Source organism: Sorex fumeus, unplaced genomic scaffold (genome assembly GCF_029834395.1).
Source record: "Sorex fumeus unplaced genomic scaffold, SorFum_2.1 ptg000034l, whole genome shotgun sequence".
NCBI classification, from domain to species: Eukaryota; Metazoa; Chordata; class Mammalia; order Eulipotyphla; family Soricidae; genus Sorex; species Sorex fumeus.
The window spans coordinates 36913446-36932381 of NW_026606091.1; the positions used below are offsets into that span (position 1 = coordinate 36913446).

General features: G+C 41.5%; 1 protein-coding gene across 1 annotated transcript in view; it reads right to left on the reverse strand.

Moving 5' to 3' along the window:
* The window catches only part of GRIN3A (glutamate ionotropic receptor NMDA type subunit 3A), a 216105-nt gene extending 211698 nt beyond the window's left edge, over positions 1–4407 (reverse strand). The window contains exon 1 of the mRNA XM_056117035.1: positions 3306–4407. Within this exon, the coding sequence (XP_055973010.1) occupies positions 3306–4004 (699 nt within the window). The 5' untranslated portion in view covers positions 4005–4407. The remainder of the gene's footprint in view (positions 1–3305) is intronic.
* Between the last annotated feature and the right edge of the window lie 14529 nt (positions 4408–18936).

Below are 18936 nucleotides of genomic sequence, written 5' to 3' on the forward strand. Positions count from 1 at the left end.
GCAAATCTTGGTTGATATATTCAACCTTTCAAAAGTTGAAATGGAAGATTTTTAATTGCATGAGTTTGAAGCTAAGCATAATATATTATTCCATCCACTCTCTCTAGTGGAACCGATATGGAATTAACATGAGATATACCGCCATTATTTAAATTTTTTTGTTTCATTTTTGGGTTATACCCAATCAAGCCTTTCTTCTGATTCTATGCCTAGAAATCTCTTCTGGTGTTGCTCAGGGGACTGCATGTGGTGTTGGGGATCAAGCCAGTGTCTTCTTCAAGCAAGTCAAAGGTCTTACCCTTTGCACTATCTCTGTAGTCCTGAAATATATCTGTTAAAAAAGAATTATGTAGTTGTTACTACCTCATCAGGTATATATTAAGGAGCCAACTTTGGAGAAACTATCCATATCCCTTGAAAGAAAAAAAGTTATACAGAAACAGAAGAGAAAAAAATATATAAGAACTTAATGTAATAAAACATAAATTTAACAGGATCCATTTGAAGCAGCATATGGATGGTTTTAAGAATGGGGTTTAGAACTATGAAATGAAAGGATCATTTAAATGAATTGAGTTAGCTGTTTTGGGGGAAGAAGGAAGTATTTCCTGACCCTATGTAAAATGTTCTACTAAACTTTTATTCAGTGTTAAAACACACATGGTTTCAAAGAGATGGATAGTTGGCTATTGTACTTTTAAGGATGTTCCTTCTATAAAAAAAATTGGTTTCTTCCAAATTGGTGACTGTAAGTACTTGTTTCAAATAAGAAGTAGACAGAATTAAAACTAGCATGCTTGACTCAGGCATTTGATCATTTTGTTGGTATCTATTTCCACTAAGGTGTTGTGACAGGCTCATATTAGATCATTGTTTATTAATCTTTGTCTTCATATGAAAGGAAATGACACCTCCCCCCAAAATGAAAGGAAACACACAATCAATAAATTAGGTCATTAGGCAGTGGACTCTATGAGTATGGTGGCTAAAACTAAGGCAACTTTATTCATTGTGTGAAATTACTTTGACATTTAGAAAGTTTGTTTAAAAAATCAAATAAGTGTATGAAAGAAAGATCTACTTTTCAGAGAAGATAAGGAAAGATCAGTTATTTTTGATGAATAAAGGACTTGGCTTGGAAATGCCCATTCTTAATATAGGGCACTGGAAAATAACATTAAGATAATATACTAAAAGTATGACAAGATGAGATGTTTGAATTTGAAATACAAAGAGAAATGAAAGAAAATGTCCTCAGTTGGGCAAACTAGATTTGGGTTAATATAATAATCTCTTCCTTTCAAGATGTATGCCACGAAAGTTCCAGTGACAACAGTGATTTAAAATACATTTCTGAATGGAACTACAGAAGTAAATGTGCTTGGCAGAGTACTTATTTTATTATCAGCTTGTAAGGGTTGTCCTTTGAGGACTTTATGTGCCCAGAGGTCCAAAGGCCTCAAAGTCTACTAATTCTGCATCATACTCCATGTTGTTATGGGTTCCCTTATAATACACTGTGTACTATACAAATTCATACACAGACAATTGCCCTTCTAACTAAGGAACACTAATTTGGGGATGGTAAAATTCTTGCTATTTAAGACTCTTGCCAAACAATCTGCAAATGGACAGGAGCTTGGAGACTGGGAACACTATTGGCACCTTATGAAGTATTAGGTAATAAAGAAGCAATGATGAGAAGCAAGTGATGCTGACTCTTGCATCTTGTTAGATCTGATTCTGCATACATATTATAATGATGCACCCTATGAATGCAATTTCATGTTGAGAACACTTTGGTCATTGGCAGCATTGTACACCTGTGTTTTCCATGCCTTTCCATCTGCTACCTACAGTCATGCAGATTCAGGGGATGGAAATATTTTAGATATAAGTTAATTAGTCCTCACTCTGCAAATCAAATCTCTACAGTGCAGCATTAAATAGGAATCTTCTGGCAACTGCTGAAAGTAGCTTGGGCCCCCTCTCTGTAACATTAATAATGTAAGATTCATTTTTCTATAAAAAACAAATTTTACGAACTTCCCTAATATTTTGTACATACATTCTATGAAACTTTTCACTTGCATTTACCTTACTCTTTTTAGTTTTTATATATTCTAATTTTTGTTCATCTACTTATTATATGTGTGTATATAATTAGAAATATTTTTTCCAGCTAACGGGACAGAATGAAATGATAGATATTCTCCAGTGTCTGGATTTTTTCACTTGTACACTGACCAATGCTGATCAAGTTCTGAAACTTTCCTTAGTTTCTCAATCTATAAAATGGGGTCAAGACCAAAGCTCTAATTTCTTAAATATTCTGTGCAAGGCTTAATGAGGCTCAATGTTTTGATTAAAAATGATGCTCAGCATGCAGGAAACTCCGATTACTTAAAGAATTCTGCCCTTTCCTTAAGTACTATGATCGTTGTTAGCAGTTAAGTTCACAGATAGCTTCTTTTATTGAAAAAATACGTGCAGTGTTTTTAACCCATAGGAACTCAATTATTGACTTCTTTTTGTATTTGTAAGCAATCGCAACAGAACGACTACATCTAGCCAGTCTCTGAACCCAAATTACGAAGGGGAGTGGGGGAGGGGGGGAGTAGGGATAAAGAAACAATCCTAAATGAATGCCTGACCCCATCCATTTTTATGCTACTGCGTATATAGCATTTTTTATGCTATTTTTATTTCTAAGGCATTCCACTGCCCAAGACAGACTGAATAGCCGCTCCTCTTTACCCACTGCTTCTGTGCTAGCTGCAAATTTCTTAACCACTCAAAGGCAAGCGGAGGGAAGCGTTTCCCACACCAGCGCAGGCACCCCTAAAGCTAAGCAGATGCAGCTCTCTTCTGCCACAGGCTGAGAGTAACTCAAGGGAATGCAAGACTCCAACGAAGCCAGAGATTCTCCGCCCTCATCAGCGCGCTAGTCTTCACAACCTCGAGAACTGCCCAAGATCCTGAACTTAGACCTCAGAAATCCCTTTCCCAGAGCCAGCCGGACACAACACGAAGAAGAGCCCCCCGTCCCCCGCAACTTATTCTCCCCTCTCTCTTTCTTCCTTCCATCTCCTAGTTCCCGTTTTTACATCCAGCCGTGCTTAAAATGTTTTCTTTAACTTCTACTGCGGCCCGGCTCCCTGACAACCACGGATATAGCCCGACTCAGTATCAAAGTTGCAAGGTCCGCGTCCCCCCGCACTGGCCCCCACCCCCTTTCTCCCGGGGCTCAGGTCCGGGACCCCCAGAGGCGCCCGTCTCCACTGCGCGCTCCCGACTTCTCTTACCTGACTCTCCCGCGGAAACTCGTGGCGCACGATACTGATGACTGGAATATGCAGGACCGAGCTGACCAAGTCCAGCTCCATCATCTCGCCCTGGCTCTGGGGGAAGGCGAGCAGCGCCGAGACCCCCTGCACCACGACGGTGTGACACACGCTTTGCAGAAAGGAGAAAGGGTCGCTGCTCCACTGCGAGCTAGGGGAGGAGAAGGGCAAGAGCGGCAGGTCGCCCAGGCCCGCCTCGATGGCCATCACGACTTCCAAAGACAGGTTGTAGGGCAGCAGTCCCTCCACGCGGTTCAGGTTGTCCACGGCGAACAGGAGGGCGTCCCGTGGCCACAGGGTCTCGGCCGCGGTGCCCTCCCCGGGCTTCCGGACGCCCGGCGGGCCCCGGCCGTGCAGGGCGCTTCCCGACCAGCGCGCGCCCGCAGAGGGCGCGGGGGGCCGCCAAGAGCCTGGGTCGGGCTCATCCCGCTGCACCCCTGCCCGGTGGCCGTCCGGAGAGCGGCTGGCCGAGCCGGAGGCCGAAGTCCAGGGCTGCAAGTGCACCGCGCCCACCCTCACCGCGTGCCCGATGCGCTTGAGGATCTGGCAGGGCTGCGGGTGCGAGGAGGAACCGGGCACTCCGGCCAGCACCAGGGCGCAGGGCGGCGGCAGCAGCAGACAGACCCTGCTCAGCAGCCACCACAAACTCAGTCTCCTCATTACTGAGACCCGCAGGGAGAAAGCGCGCCCCCTCCAGCGCCCGGCTCGTCCGCCGGCAGCCGCAGCCTAAGGTCTCCGCCCCCCGGGTCCCGAGCGCGGCTCACTCGACGCGGGGCAGCGGTCCCGGGAGCCGCAGCAGCCGCGGCGTGCGGGCCATGCAACTTGGAGCTCGGCGCGCCCTCGGCGATCTCAGCTCCCCGGTCCCGGCGCCTCACATCCTCCAGCCGCCCGGTCCCCCGCGCGGAGCCGGGCAGGCGGGCGGGCCCGCGCTGGTCACCCGCGTCCTGGGCGCCGGTTCCCCGCCCGCCCCATCTGCAGGGCGGCTGGAGCACTGCGTCGGGTCCCGCCCGGGAGGCTGGGCGGAGGAAGCCCGAGCTCCTAGCAGGGAGCTGGGACGCGAGGAGGTGGAGACGCGCTCACTTGGGGGTCTTTTCCTTTCTCCGCCCAGGCCGAGACCCCCTTATTCCTTGGGGTCGTGCACGAGAGGTTCACGCCCGGGAAGCGCCCAACAAGCCCAAAGCTGCCCGCTCCTCCCTGGACCACGCTCTCGCGGGCTCCCCCAGCGCCGGCTGCATTTTGCTCCGGTGCCCGCTGCTTCCTCTCTCGCTTCCTCTCGTCCTCTTTCCGCCCAGTCGCCACCGCCGCTGGCTTCCTTGGAGGAGCGACGCGACTGGCCAGCAAAGGGTGGTTCTACTCGGAGCGCAAAGTTCTCCCCGCCTCAGCCGGCGCCTCCCGGTGGCTGAGCCCTGGCGCCAGCCTGTCGCTTGGCTGCGCTAAACGCCCACTGATGAGGAGGTACCCGGGTGGCACTTCCCGCGCCCCTCCAAGTCCTCCCGCTTCCCAGACTCAGGCGTCGGACTTTGCACAATTCGCAAAGGGCGAGGACGCCGGAACCACGCGAAATGAGTCTTCCGAGTCGCCTCGGGGAAATCGAATCCAGCGGTGCATGCGGCTAGGTGGAAAGCGGCGGTGATTTTTGCAGCTTCTCTTGGGCGTGTCGCTTGAAAGGGGCTTCTAGCCGAGGGGACCAAGTCAGAATCCTTTAGACATTTCATCACAGTTTTCTTCTCTCTGGCAAGAGGGCCTTTGCGGATACTAAGGTTTCCCCCACTCACCCCCTTTCCCCTTTTTGTTTGTCGGGGAACGCAGACCATCAATTCGTAGCAATTACTTGATCAAGAAAATAGGCGAGGAGAAGATGACTTTGAGAGTTTTACGCAGTTCAGGAGTTTCCAGGTCAGACCAAGAGCCCTCCATTGGACTGTTTCTGGTCAGTTCTTTCCTTTGCGCGGTAATACAATGAGGTTAGTGGGCTATGATTTGCTCTTTTCCTCCTCCATGATTTGAATGATCAGGAATTAGAAGGAAAAGCGAGAGTTGAGGGGCTGGAGCGATAGAACAGAGGGTGGGGCATTTGCCTTGCACGTTACTGACTCCGGTCGAATCCCAGCATCCCATATGGTCCCCTGAGCACCGCCAGGAGTAATTCCTGAGTGCAGAGCCAGGAGTAACCCCTGTGCATCGTGGGGTGTGACCCAAAAAGAAAAGAAGAGAGAGAGAGAAGTTGAGGGCCGGCTGTGGATTCCCATAGGCACTACATTTAAGCAATTAATTAGTCTTACTACAGTACGATTTAGGAGAATGGGGGAGCCCATCTATGGGGCTCAGCAAGCATGAAGGATCAGCAAGTCAGAATTCCAATACCAGTTCCTCTGAACCGTGCCCTTGGCAATTTATTTCACGTGACCTTATCCTGCTGTGTGAATCAGCATGATTGTTATGCAAATACAGTTAGCATTTAGCTCTGGAGATTTGTTTTGATTCTTGAGGTCGTCTCCACCCCTCTTAAATCCTTAGGATGAAGACTCTAGCTACAGAAAATTCCCAAGAAAGTTGCAAATCAAATGTTATTTTCCTCAGAAAGAGTTCTCCCAGTTAAACTTGCATCCCTGAGCAAAGTTTAGCTGACATTCAAAGTAGCTCTTGCCAGGCTGGGGCACCAGAGAAGAAAGGGGGCCCAATGGGAATAGTGGAAGTCACAGGAGCAGCTGAATGAGAAGGAGGCTCTAGGGTTTTAGGCATGGGAAATAAACCACTCCAGCCAATTTGAAACCCTCCCTCCTCTAGAGGAGTACTTTAGGGGATCTGAATAAGAAAAGCGCACAATTCTATGGTGCATTGCCCCCAAATTAGGAATCTGTGAATTGTGAAGAAAGAAGGTGTGTTTGTGTATGTGTGAACAAGCATTCAGAAGTAGAAGATTCCAGATAATGATGATGCCTGTGAGTGACTACTTTCATTCTTGGTATCACACAAAGGTAAAGGTAAAGGCCCTCCCATTGATCGTCGATTTGCTCGAGCGGGTCCAGTAACGTCTCCATTGGAGACTTTGTTGTTACTGTGTCTGGCATATCGAATACTCTTTACCTGGTATTACATAAATGCCCAAATTTAGTTTTGATGAAAATTTGCTGATGAAGAATACATCTTCCTAATGGTTCCAGGTATCCTAGAGTGACTGCATGTTTGTTAGACATATCATAAGTCCATGACTTATCTGATCACTCATAGAAAGGAGAATGACCCATGTGTCCAGGTGAGTGTAGATGCAGGCCATTGAGAAAACAATAGTGGTATTCAGCAAATACTGAATAAGTGGTAGAGAACAGGCCTTCTTGCACTTTCTTTTGTTTCTTTCTTGGGCTTTTTGATAAAATCCTAATTTTTTTTCCCTTTTCTTCTATGTTCCCTTTTCTAATCTGAGTATTCCAAACATTGCTTATAGAATTATCTGGCCATACATAAACTTTAGAAAAGTTGAGTGTTTTCCTCCAAAGTCATAGCGTTAATAAATGAACAAAATGCTTATGTTGAGCTCATATCTTAGTGGGAAAGACAAACAATAAAAAATATGAGACAATAAAACCAGTGGAAGTCAGTTGATATGGACTTATATAAGAGAGCAACCAAAAGGAAGTATTATGAGAGAAGATTGTCCTTTTTGTTTGTTTGCTTATTTGTTTTTGTCTTTTTTTTGCTTTTTGGGTCACACCCAGTGATGCATAGGGGTTACTCCTGGCTTTAACTCAGTAATTGCTCCTGGTGGTGCTCAGGGGAGCATATGGGACACTGGGAATTGAACCCAGGTAGGCTGTGTGCAAGGCAAACGCCTTACCCACTGTACTATTGCTCCAGATTGTCATTTTTGATAGGGGAGTCTGGGGAAACCTTTCTGAGTAGATAACTGTAAAATAAAGACCATGACGCAGGGTGAGGGAAGGGAGTCATTTGGATACTCAAGAGTTTTTTAGCAGAGCGAAGAGCAATTGCAGAGGTCCTTGAAGTGTGTGAGGGGATAGAATAGGAGGACATGTTTCTGGTATGTTTGAAAAGTAGTGAGAGTTTGCTCCAAAGTTACTGGAGCAAAATTATTCAAGGTGAGAGTATGGCAGGTGAGGTCAGAGAGACAATGATCAGGTGGCAGATGACATAAGCCAATTTGTAACGTTGACTTCTACTCTGAAAGGAATGAGAGGCACTGAGGAATCTGCTTTGGCTTGAAGCAGAAGAGCGATAGGACTTAAGTTTTTCCCAGGCTTTCTAGCTGCTCTGTTGATAATAGATGATATAGGTAGAAGTCAGGATACCAGCTCTGAGACTGTGACAATAGTCCACGTGAGAAAGAACCTAACTGTCAAGTCACAAAAGCATGATCAGGTTAGTATTACTATTCCCATTCTGTGGAATAGGAAATTGTATTTGAGAAAAGTTGAGTTACTTGCACAAAGCCATCAGGTAGCAAGTGGCAGCAGAGCTGGAATTCTAAGTTGACTGCAGCTGCGTTGACAGTGGAATGATCAGCTGAATTCAAAATTGCGTGGCCCAGAGAAGATGAAGCTCTTTTTATTACTTGATTTGAAATAACTACTTATCTCAGGACCCATGTTGGAGAGTCAAATAAACAAAATGAAATCCAAATGCTCACAATTTAAAATGTGCATTTGTGCACATCTGTGTTTCCTGGTACCAGCAGATTAAAACTGAGTAATTCTGGAGGTAGCCCAGGTCTGCAATGAGAGGTGCTTTGGAGTCTGGATATAGGAGTCTATTCTCAGCACACTTTGCTCTAGACGTGACATTAAACATCCCTCAGCTCAAACTTCCTCCTTTGTACCAAGACTGTGGTGACAAGCTCCTGGCAGGTGCCTCCATGGTAGTTTGTAGACTCTTGTGAACACTTTCAAGTTCTGAGGACATTGGGAGACTTCTTGTCAGGCCCAGATTTAGTTCTGAGTTTGAAAACCTCTTTTGTTGTTGGTGGTGGTTTTTGGTTTTTTTTTTTTTTTTTGATGTGCTTATACCCGGACAGATTTCAAATTCTCCTTGTATTTACCTTGTTTTCTGTATGGCAAAAATATTAAATGCCACATTCCCAACATAAGACTTGTCTTTTATGCAATAATAATGATAAAGATATTTCTTAAATCACTTTTTTTTTCAAATGAAAAATGGGCTCACCTCAAGTTAATATATACCAATCACAAGCTCAAATGGTATCTTCTCATATATCAACTTCTTTGTTTCCGTTACCTGAGACCCTGAATTTTCTAGGTTAAGCACACAAATAAATATGTAGATAGAGTTGGTAGAGAATTTATAGGAACTAAATTTGAAGAAGAAAAGGGTCTAGAAAAAATTCAGATCAATTCAGTGGAGCAGACTCTGTGGGATCATATATTCAAAGTTTAATTATTCTTTTCTCATTCTCCCAATTAAAAAGAAAAAGCCCATATTGACTTGATACCTTGTAACATCATCCTATGTTCTACTAATTAGGCATTAAGTTTGGCAGCAAGCAACCTCTTTTAAAAATGCAAATAACTCTCATGATTATGGAACTATCCATCACACATTTAGAGTAAATTATTTTGCCCTGATTGTTGTAAAAATTAATGTCCTGTTGAGAATTGCGGGGGGGGGGACATGGAGGAAAAGAAAGAATTTATTTTGTCTTATAAAAGATTTAGGGATGTAGAAAGTGACTAGGTAAGATCTTAAGAAAGTAGCAAACTGAGATACTAGAAACATGGGGAAAGGAACATTAAGAAGTAAGAAAATGGGATGAAAAGAAGGAATCATAAGTGAATCTGTCCTATCTATAATAGATAATTAGATAACTTTGATCTGTGCTGAAATTTTTATTTTATTATATTTTTTTTTCTTTTAGTGAAGCCAGATAGAGTTTACTGAAACTTAGAAAGATGTGAGGAGAGAAAAAGAGAAGAATTATGAGAGAACATGGGCTTCTCCAAACAAGGAAATGTAGAGACCTGGAGATAAGCAAAAGAGATACGTGTTTAAGGGAGAGCAGGAACCTGAAGAACAAGCCATGCTGGAAATTTTAAAGAGAAATATCTTCTCTTTTGCAACGTGATCATCTCTAACCAAGAAATCCAAATCAGACCGTGCCTATTACCTGCCTATAATTTAGGAACTGCCAATAGTTATTCACCTTTCAGCTATAAAAAAGAATATTTTGGTGTCCTCATTCTAGTTGTTGTCAGAGCAGTGAGTTATCAGTTGTGACAAGTGCTTGGCCTCTCCAACATCACCAGGATTATTAGCTGAGTGTTTGGATTTTCTGATTTCTCTTATAAACCATATGTTATCAAGATCTCAAGGACTCAGAGAGGCCAATAGGGAAGTCTCTCTCTCTTTCTCTATCTCTATCTCTATCTCTATCTCCCTCTCTTTATCCCTCTCTTTCTCTCTTTCCCTCTCTTTCTCACTCCCTCTCCCTCTCTTTCTCCCTCTCTCTACCTCTCATAATCATTACAATTTAGTATTGAACCAAATGAGTTTTAGAATAAAACTTGGCCCATCATATACTGTGACAAGTTAAAACTTTTTATGATTTAAATTTTATAACTATCCAAAACAAAACTAAGAATTTTCTAAAGTCTATTTGCCTTGGGCAATACAGTACATTTTATTTAAGACAAATGTTTTTTGTTTTATCAGAAGTGGCTTGAAGAAAGACTTTTCATAAGGTAAAGAGGAATTAAGATTTCTTCATTTTTCAGAGCTTTTGCTCGAGTGACTTCTACATGTCAAACATTTTTGCATATTTCATTTCATATTTTCAGGAACAGACTATTATTCTTATTGTTTTGATGGTAAAGCTGTGGGTTGCTGAGGTCATTTTCTAAAAACTGGCATGCAGTGTGAGACATAATTCTCTAACTTCAAAATCTTTATTTTTACTTCCAGTGTGGATGGAGCATGGTTAGGAAGGTCTCACTGGTTCTAGAACCATTTTTGAGCCACTAACAATGTACAAGGATAACAAAACTCTATTTCTTGCTTGTTGGAGCATATAAATGACAACTATAAAATTTTTCCTATTTAGTGAGATATTAACCAATGCTAGCCATAGTATTTAATATGATAGATGAATCAGTTTGAATCATTCTATTCTATTCTTTTATTGGGTCAAAAATATTTAGCAGATATCCTTTGTCAATTTTTATGTAAATTGATTGCTATCTTCACTACATTTTTTTAATTAGATCACTATTAGATAGACATTACAAAGCTGGTTAGGATTTCATTTCAGTCATACAATGTTCCAACACCCATTCACCCACCAGTGTACATTTCCCAACATTAATGTCTCCAGTCTCCCTACCACTCCCCCATCTCCCTTCCCCTTACCTGATCCTATGGCAGGCACCTTTCTTCTCTCTCTCTCTCTCTCTCTCTCTCTCTCTCTCTCTCTCTCTCTCTCTCTCCTTTTGTGCATTAGGATTTACAATACAGGTGCTAAGAGATCATTGTGTTTGTTCAGGACGTTCAGTATTTTTATAGAAAGGTAAAGTTGGAGTAGCTTTTTAAAAACTGGTTGGTAGTTTGGTGTGTGGACATGACTGCCAGACTTCTGGAAGTGCAGGGAGGTAGAAGAGGTAGCCCATTGTCACCTCAAGAAAGCCTGGAAATTTCAGTCACAAAAACTGCATACCTGAATTTTCAGCAGATTAATAACATTAATATTAGTTCATTCCAGGATGATTAAGTCCAGGGGCATGGCAACAATTTTGGATTGTGGAAGCAGGTGGCTTCTGGGGGCTCTGTTGGGAAAGCATTATGCTGACCCACCTCCTCTGATGTACCAGAGTCTGCTCGGCCTTGAGCGGGTCTGAGGTTAACTGTGACTTTATTTATTTATGGATCTCTGAAGCGAGGCCAATAGAAAAGCTTACATGGTGGTGCTAGTGTTGGTTCCTGGGGGTGACTGCTGGTGTTTCCAGGAGTATAGGGAAGTGAGGGAAGGTAGCCCATCCCGATGCCAAGAAGGCCTGGAGATTTCAGTCACAAAACCCACATAACTGAATTTTTAGCAGATTAATATCTCAGTGAGGTCTGTCCTGAGATGGTGGAGTTCAGCTGGGGGCATGGCAGTGATTTGGAATGTGGGAGCAAGCGGCTGCAGGGGGCACTGCTTGGGTGGGCAGTGGGTTGACTGGTTGACTGGTTCCCCTCCCCTCTACTCTGATCTATTCAGCCTTGTATGGATCCAAGATTAACAGCAGCTTTTGATCTCTTTTAAGGCTTATTTATGCATCTCTAGAATATGGGCAGTAAATGAATTTGTATGACTGAGCCAGGGGTGGTTTGTGGGCATTGCTCTCATATATCCAACTTTTGGTAGTTTAGTTTCTTGGAAAACTTGGTTCTAAATTGTTGGAATCTGACCAGAGGCATAGTGGTGATTGGGGATTTCAGGAAGGCCGAGGGCACCATTAAGCTGCTGACGTCCTTGCTTCCTATGTCCAGGCTGATCCGTCCATGCTACTGTGCCCTTTGGGCCCCAGAGATGACAGCATTGAGGTGATAGGATTGAGGTTAGAACTGCTACTGTTCATGGATCAAGCACTGTGGGTGATCCATGGCCACCAGTCTGGCAGAACCTGACAGGGAGCACATGTCTCTATCCTTAGTCTTCAGACAGTTGGTGCTCAGGGATTTTCCTCCATGATATGTTGTAGGTGTTACTGGTGGTACAGCCTGGTCCAGGGAAAAATGATGGGAGTTGTCTTGCTGGTCGTGAGTTGTCTAAGTCGGGCTTCCATGGTCGGAACCTAGGATCCCCCTCAACTTCAGACCCAGGCTCTGCAGTAGTGCCAAGTTGGACCAGAAGAGTCCTAGTCATTCACACTAAACTTCACCACAGTGACCACCTGCCTATAGCACTGAGAGCTGTGGTAGCTCCATCAACTTTGGAGCCTGCACAGTTGCGCTTCCATCTTCACATGTCCCGCTCTGGTCTACTTACTGCTGCAGGCACCAGTTTGGTTCCACTTAAAGCCACTCTTTTTGACAGAAAATATTTAATGGGTCTTTACAGTCATTCATGCAGGAATTTTATGACCCCATTGGCCCCACTGTTCAGAGCATTGAGTACTGCTACCACTCTGCCAGCTCTGGTGCCTAACATCTCCAACTTTAATACTTTTTTACACACTTTTCCAAAATTTCTTGGGAAAAAGAGATAGGTAATTGAAAGTGCTGCCTTCTGGTGAAACACCCATGCTCTTCCCCAGATCAATTGCTGGCAACACCCCAGTTTGTGTAGTCTTTGAAAGGATACTGATGGGGGGGAAAGACACTACCTTGACTACAGTTTTAAATGTCATTGGAAATATTACCTGGTAACTCATTATTCTCTTTAGGATCTCTGTTCAATAACCACGGGATACTAATACTATCAAAGGATAGTTAAAATGTGAAAATCTGGATGAGTTAAATGGCACTTGTATAATGTTCTCCCTAGGAAATGTTCAGTTCAAGGAGAGTCTTTGTTCTCTATAAGGCAAACTTGAGTCTCTTTAATTGACAAGACTTCCAACTTGATCAAAGGCTGAAGAGTTTGCATGTATAAGCTAGCTCACTCAAAAATGAGTTTGTTTCTACTTAATATATGATGGCTGAGCTTTGGTTAAACAGAGAAATGTCTCCCATGCCATTTCCAGGTGCTTTACGTGGTGCTTTAAGTGATGTTAACAGAAGAAAGATCTCATGATTTTACTGAAGAATAATCTTTGGGGAATGGAAAGTTTACTTGAAATGAGTACTAGTTATCTAGCAGGAGAACAGTATCTTTCTGAATTAGAAACTAATAGAAAAATTATACCTTTGTATTTGGAGATTTAAAAAAATTGCATTCCCCTCCGCCTGCACACCCAATACCATGGTACTATCACTGCAGTATATACCACAGAGATTGAGCAAGACTCAGATGAAAGCAGGAGTGATTAGCCTATGATCACATGGAACTCTACCAAAAACTGAATGTGAAAATATTTCATCCATTAAAATCTTGGTATAATGAGACTGATTAGGATGAGACAGTATGAAAATAACTTTATGTTCAGAATGAGATGACAATTTTTCTTGTTTGAAAAGCTTAGTGCACTTTTTGCAGATATTTTTTCTCATTATTTTTAAATTTAGAAAAAGGTAGAGTAGACAGAATAACATATTTGAATAGTTTTAAATAGATTATGAGTGATGCCTAGGGCCAAGGCTTGATAAATGGGCAATGCAAGATTCCATAGCTGAAGGCAGATACAGAACTAATGCCCCTTTCTTTTATAGCAGTCAAGGGGAGAACACATAAAGCCATGGCTGAGGTTAAAGGAGTGACATAATATGGTCTGCTAGGATTTATTCATAACCAAAGATTATAGTTTGGTTGCTAATAGATTATATTAAGATGAAGATAGAGCTCTTTAGGGAAAAATATTTGCAGTTCAATTGTTTACAATGGTCATATTTGGTGGAATTTCATTCTTGTTTTCTAAACTGAGGGATTAGCCTTTCCCTCATTCCTTCATAGGGTTTCTTCCTGAAGACCCGTATCTATTTGGTGGCATAGTGACTTTTATAAAGTTTAGAAAATGGTCTTCGGCAAATGCAATCTTCCTATTCTATTGCACCAGTGATTCAATCTTCCTCTTAAGTCTCCCTACTACTTCCCTGCAGCTTTCTAAATCAAGCTGTGATTTTCCTGTCTTATCAGTCTCTCCATGATGCAGCTTAAATTTGCTATTACAGATTACCCCAACCCCCACCCCACTGGTATCTCCTTCAGTGTGAAAATTCATCACCTTCACTATACAATTGAGAAGCCAGTAACCGATTCCTGCTATCTCTCAAAGTTAGCACTGTAGGCATCTATGTGTGTGTGTGGGATGGGCAGGGCTGGGTGTGAAGGGGGAGTTTACCCAAAACTTGCACGCACCGTTTTCAAATGACTATAAAATTTATAGGTTTCCCAGTCATGATTTTATTCTTATTCTGGTAATGCTAGCTAATCTGACTTGCCTACAGTTGGAGAAAACAATTTAAGTATATAAATGTAGTGAATACTTCATTTGACTTTATTTCTTATAATATCAGAAAATATGATGATAAAGAGACTCTTCAGTATACTATGAATATATTAGAAAGAACTGTAGCAATGTACTCCATTATAGTATAATGAAAAATGCATGTGTATATTAAATTTAAATTAATTAAAGGCCCTCCCGTTGATCGTCGATTTGCTCGAGCGGGCCCAGTAACGTCTCCATTGGAGACTTTGTTGTTACTGTGTCTGGCATATCGAATACTCTCGGTAGCTTGCCGGGCTCTCCGAGAGGGGCGGAGGAATCGAACTCGGGTCGGCCATGTTGGCCGCTTGTAAGGCGAATGCCCTACCCGCTGTATACTAAAATTGGAACGATACAGAGAAGATTAGCATGGCATGTGTATAAAATAATATAATTTAGCAACATGTACCTGTTGAATAATTAGTTCTAATTTCTATTCTCTTATAGTAGTACTATGTGCTACAGGTGGTTTGTGTATCTTTAATCTTTGACGTGGGACTTAGTTAGACTGTTTGCTTTGACCACCTAACATAGTACTTACGTTGACAAGATAGAAACAAAGACTTGAAATATGAATAGTGGGGATTGTTTTCTTGAGCTCCCCATTTTATTCAAAGAAAAATATTCTTTGGATAAATGCTGTTTGAAAGATTCTAAGAGACATGTGAAACAGGTCTGGACCAGTGGTGAAATGGAGCCAAGGCCAGCTGATCTCAGCCTAGATTAGCTGAACCCAAATGAGTATACATGCTATGTTTTAGGGTGCTGTGCTGTTTTCTGATGATTTCTGATGCAACAAGGTGAGTGATATATATCTATATATGTATAACATATGAATTCATGTGTAAATCTGGAAGAGAAATTTAATTTGATTCCAAAAATTAACCAGAGAAAGCTTCAAATATTCCAAAGTATATTTTGTGAATATCCCACAATCAATCCAATCTCTTACTTTTACTTTTTGCAACCTCACACAGAAAAGTCACATTGCTTGTGTGACCTGACATAATACAAATCTTGAACCCACATGAACTGAATATATTTAGCATGTACTTACTTAGGAAGAACAATTCTGTATTTATGAGAAATAATCCCTACCATTTATAAAGTGCCTAGAATAAGTGAGTTCAAAATTAAAATGAACACTTCCAGTTATCAGAATATGAAAATAACAATTATTTATTTTTTCTAATACCATGAATAAAAATACCACAGTAATAATTAAAATTTTCTTCATATTTTCTTCCCTATATCTTTTACTCAATGCTTCCACATTTCTCTCATCTTAAATTGGCTTTGAAAATCTTTCCCTGCTTGTGTACTTCCTTAGTTGTAGCCTGTGGTTTACCAGTCTTTCTTTGTTTCTGGCTCTCTTCCTGAGTCTGCATATCAACCTCCAAGAGAAAGATGCCCAATCCAGTTGTCAGGAGAGTGAGAATTTCAACTCAGAATTTTGTGTAGGGCCAGAGTTAAAATAAGGCAGGGAACACTCATAATTTAATGACTGTTGACACATCACTTGTGGAAACTAAATTGGCTCTACCTTCGGAACATGATAGATGTTGAGTGTAGAATGCCGACACAAATAAAAAACTCCCTGCTTTGAGATCCCACTAGTGTTGGAGAATTTTATCATTCTAAAAAAAGCACTTAAAAATATAAGGAAAAAAGCTTAAAATGAAAGATACTTCCTGAATTGTAGTTAGACTCTTTGCATGGATTTTAAGCCTAAAGGAAACACAAAAAAATTTTAGTGAAAGAAAATATGATATATGCATAAAATGGGACTAGTAGATAAAATACAGCCCAAATAGGCTATTAGTGTATAAATGTATAACTCTCATAAATGTATAGCTTGCATTTTCCAAATTAAATATCATGATTTTCAATTTTTATGGTCTCCAAATAAATAACAGTTTGAGTTTCAAAAATAAGTCATTTTATTTTTCTGTAACAACATTTAATTTAGCTTTCAAATTTCCATTTCTATGGAGACTGGAGAACTCAAATAGGCTGCTTTTAGAAGTTTTTGTTAGCACTCACACTAGCCCCTTAAGTTTCTTTCTTTTCTACTTTCCTTTACTTTCTTGGATGTACAAATGTGCTTGTAGATTGTTCTGGGAATAGAGGAGTGTAAGTTTTTGGGGTCACTTTTCTCCCTACTCTGGCCTCATTGGTATTTTCCACAATTTAGCCTGAATTTCTGTTGAAGCCTCAAGGACCATGTCGTCTATGCCTTCCTTGATCCAATTTCAAGCTTCTTTGGGCTATTTGCTCTATTATCTGTTTCAGCACCTCTTTACATGAAACTTTCTGAGGGTTAACTATGCAACATGGTTGAGTATAAAATTTGAGGAAGCTGTCCTCAGGCCTCTAAGCCTTAGTTGAACTCCAAGCTTCTTAACAATGCTCCATATCTCATGGATTATACTGGGACTAGGTTCTTTTGATGTGGAATCCCCTTAACTTATTGAGGTTCATATAAGTCATCTTTTCCACCCTGAGGATTTTCATCTTTAATAATTTTCTGTTTGCAGTCATAAAATACACAACATTTGAAGCATAAACTAACATGATTATATGATATCAGTTTCCTTTGGTGAAGGTGTAGGCCAAACCTGACCGGATCATTGTTTGAAATCTTAGCAATTTATAATCGGACTGTTGGCAAAGTTGTTTTATCATCTGAAAGTCTGGGAAAAACTTCACTTCTAAGCTCATTCAGGTTGTTGAGAGAATTCACTTCCTTCCTGCTCTATGGATGAGGTTTCTGATTCTGGACTGCTGTTGCCCTGCCCTCCAGTGTGAAAGACCATAGTATATCTCTTAAGTGGCCTGTAATTCTATGTCTACTTCTCCAATATGACTGCTTTATTCATAAAACATGTAAGGAGAGACACTATAAAGAGAGCACCTGGTATAAGTCAGTCACTGGGGTAAAACCCAGTTCCCATAATAGAATCATGGCGGTGACATACTGTTTACTTGTCACATGTCTTGGGCTAAAGTCACAGATTATGTCTTTACTAAAGGGCTTAATTAATCCAAGGTGTAGATTAAAAAAAAAAAACTACAGATAAAGAACTCCATTCATCACAACCAACCCAAATGAGGTAGAGAGCAAGGTACTTTCAGAGGTTTTTGACAGAAAAATTGTACTCACATTCTCTCTAATTCTCCTTTTTCCTCTCAGCTGGCTATTTATTATTCCTTTTGGTAACTCTTGAAGTAAGTACATATCTTCTGGGCTGGAGTGATATTACAGTGAGTAGAGTGTTTGCCTTATACATATGGCCTACAGAAGTTCAATCCCTTATGGTCCCCCAAGCCAAAAGGAAGAGTCAGGAGTAAGCCCTGAACACCACTGGGTGTGCCCTCCCTCTACCAAAAAGGAAATTGAATTAATTTTATGTTTTCTAATCACCTCATGATAAAATTTATGACTTTCCCAAGTGTTAAACTCTAGATACTTCAAATTTTTAGAATTTACCCAAACCCCAAATTTTCTCTTTTAAGCCTGGTTTTTGAAATAGCCATTGATTATCTCTGCTACGATTTTGTAGATGGCCATTCTGTTTTCTAAGTAAAAAATCTATTCTCCCTGTATAGGAATCATATTGAAATGAAGTCATAATTTAGAAATTAATTATCAATAAAAGAATAATTTAAGGTCATATTTCAAAGTACAGTTCTAGTCCATAGGCATAAAATCAGTGGGGAATACTACTACTAAATGACTATCTCTTGGAAGTATGCAAGTCATCAACATTGAGAAAACATACTTTCTGTTGAATATACTTTGTTAAATTAAAAAGCAAAATATAGTTATAAAAGAAAATTAAAAATTATAGATCAGAGTACCCAAGGCTATTTTTGGTTGCTTTGAAAAAACAAACAAATATTGGGAGCAGAGTGATAGCACAGTAGGTAGGGTGCTTTCTTTGCATGCAGATGACCTGGGTTTGATCCCCAGCACCCCATATGATCGCCTGCACCAGCCAGGAGTGATCCCTGTGCTCAGACATGGGAGTAAGCCCTGAGCACCACTAGGTGTGGTCCCCAAACAAAACAAAACAAAACCCTCCCAACTACAGACAAATACTATGTGCACATAGTGAAGTCAAGATATCAAGATATATGGAGTGTCGAATAACCGTTGAACTTTTTGAATAAAATTATCTGATTCATGAAAGTTAGTACTGAAGAAATAAAGGAAGGAGAGGAGGTAGGAAGGAAGAAAGTAAAAAAAGGAAGGCAACCCCAAAATGGAAGCAGGTAGTTTTGCATAACAATTAGACCATAGTAAAAGGTAAAGGTAAAGGCCCTCCCGTTGATCGTCGATTTGCTCGAGCGGGCCCAGTAACGTCTCCATTGGAGACTTTGTTGTTACTGTGTTTGGCATATCGAATACTCTTGGTAGCTTGCCGGGCTCTCCAAGAGGGGCAGAGGAATCGAACTCGGGTCGGCCATGTTGGCCGCTTGTAAGGCGAACGCCCTACCCG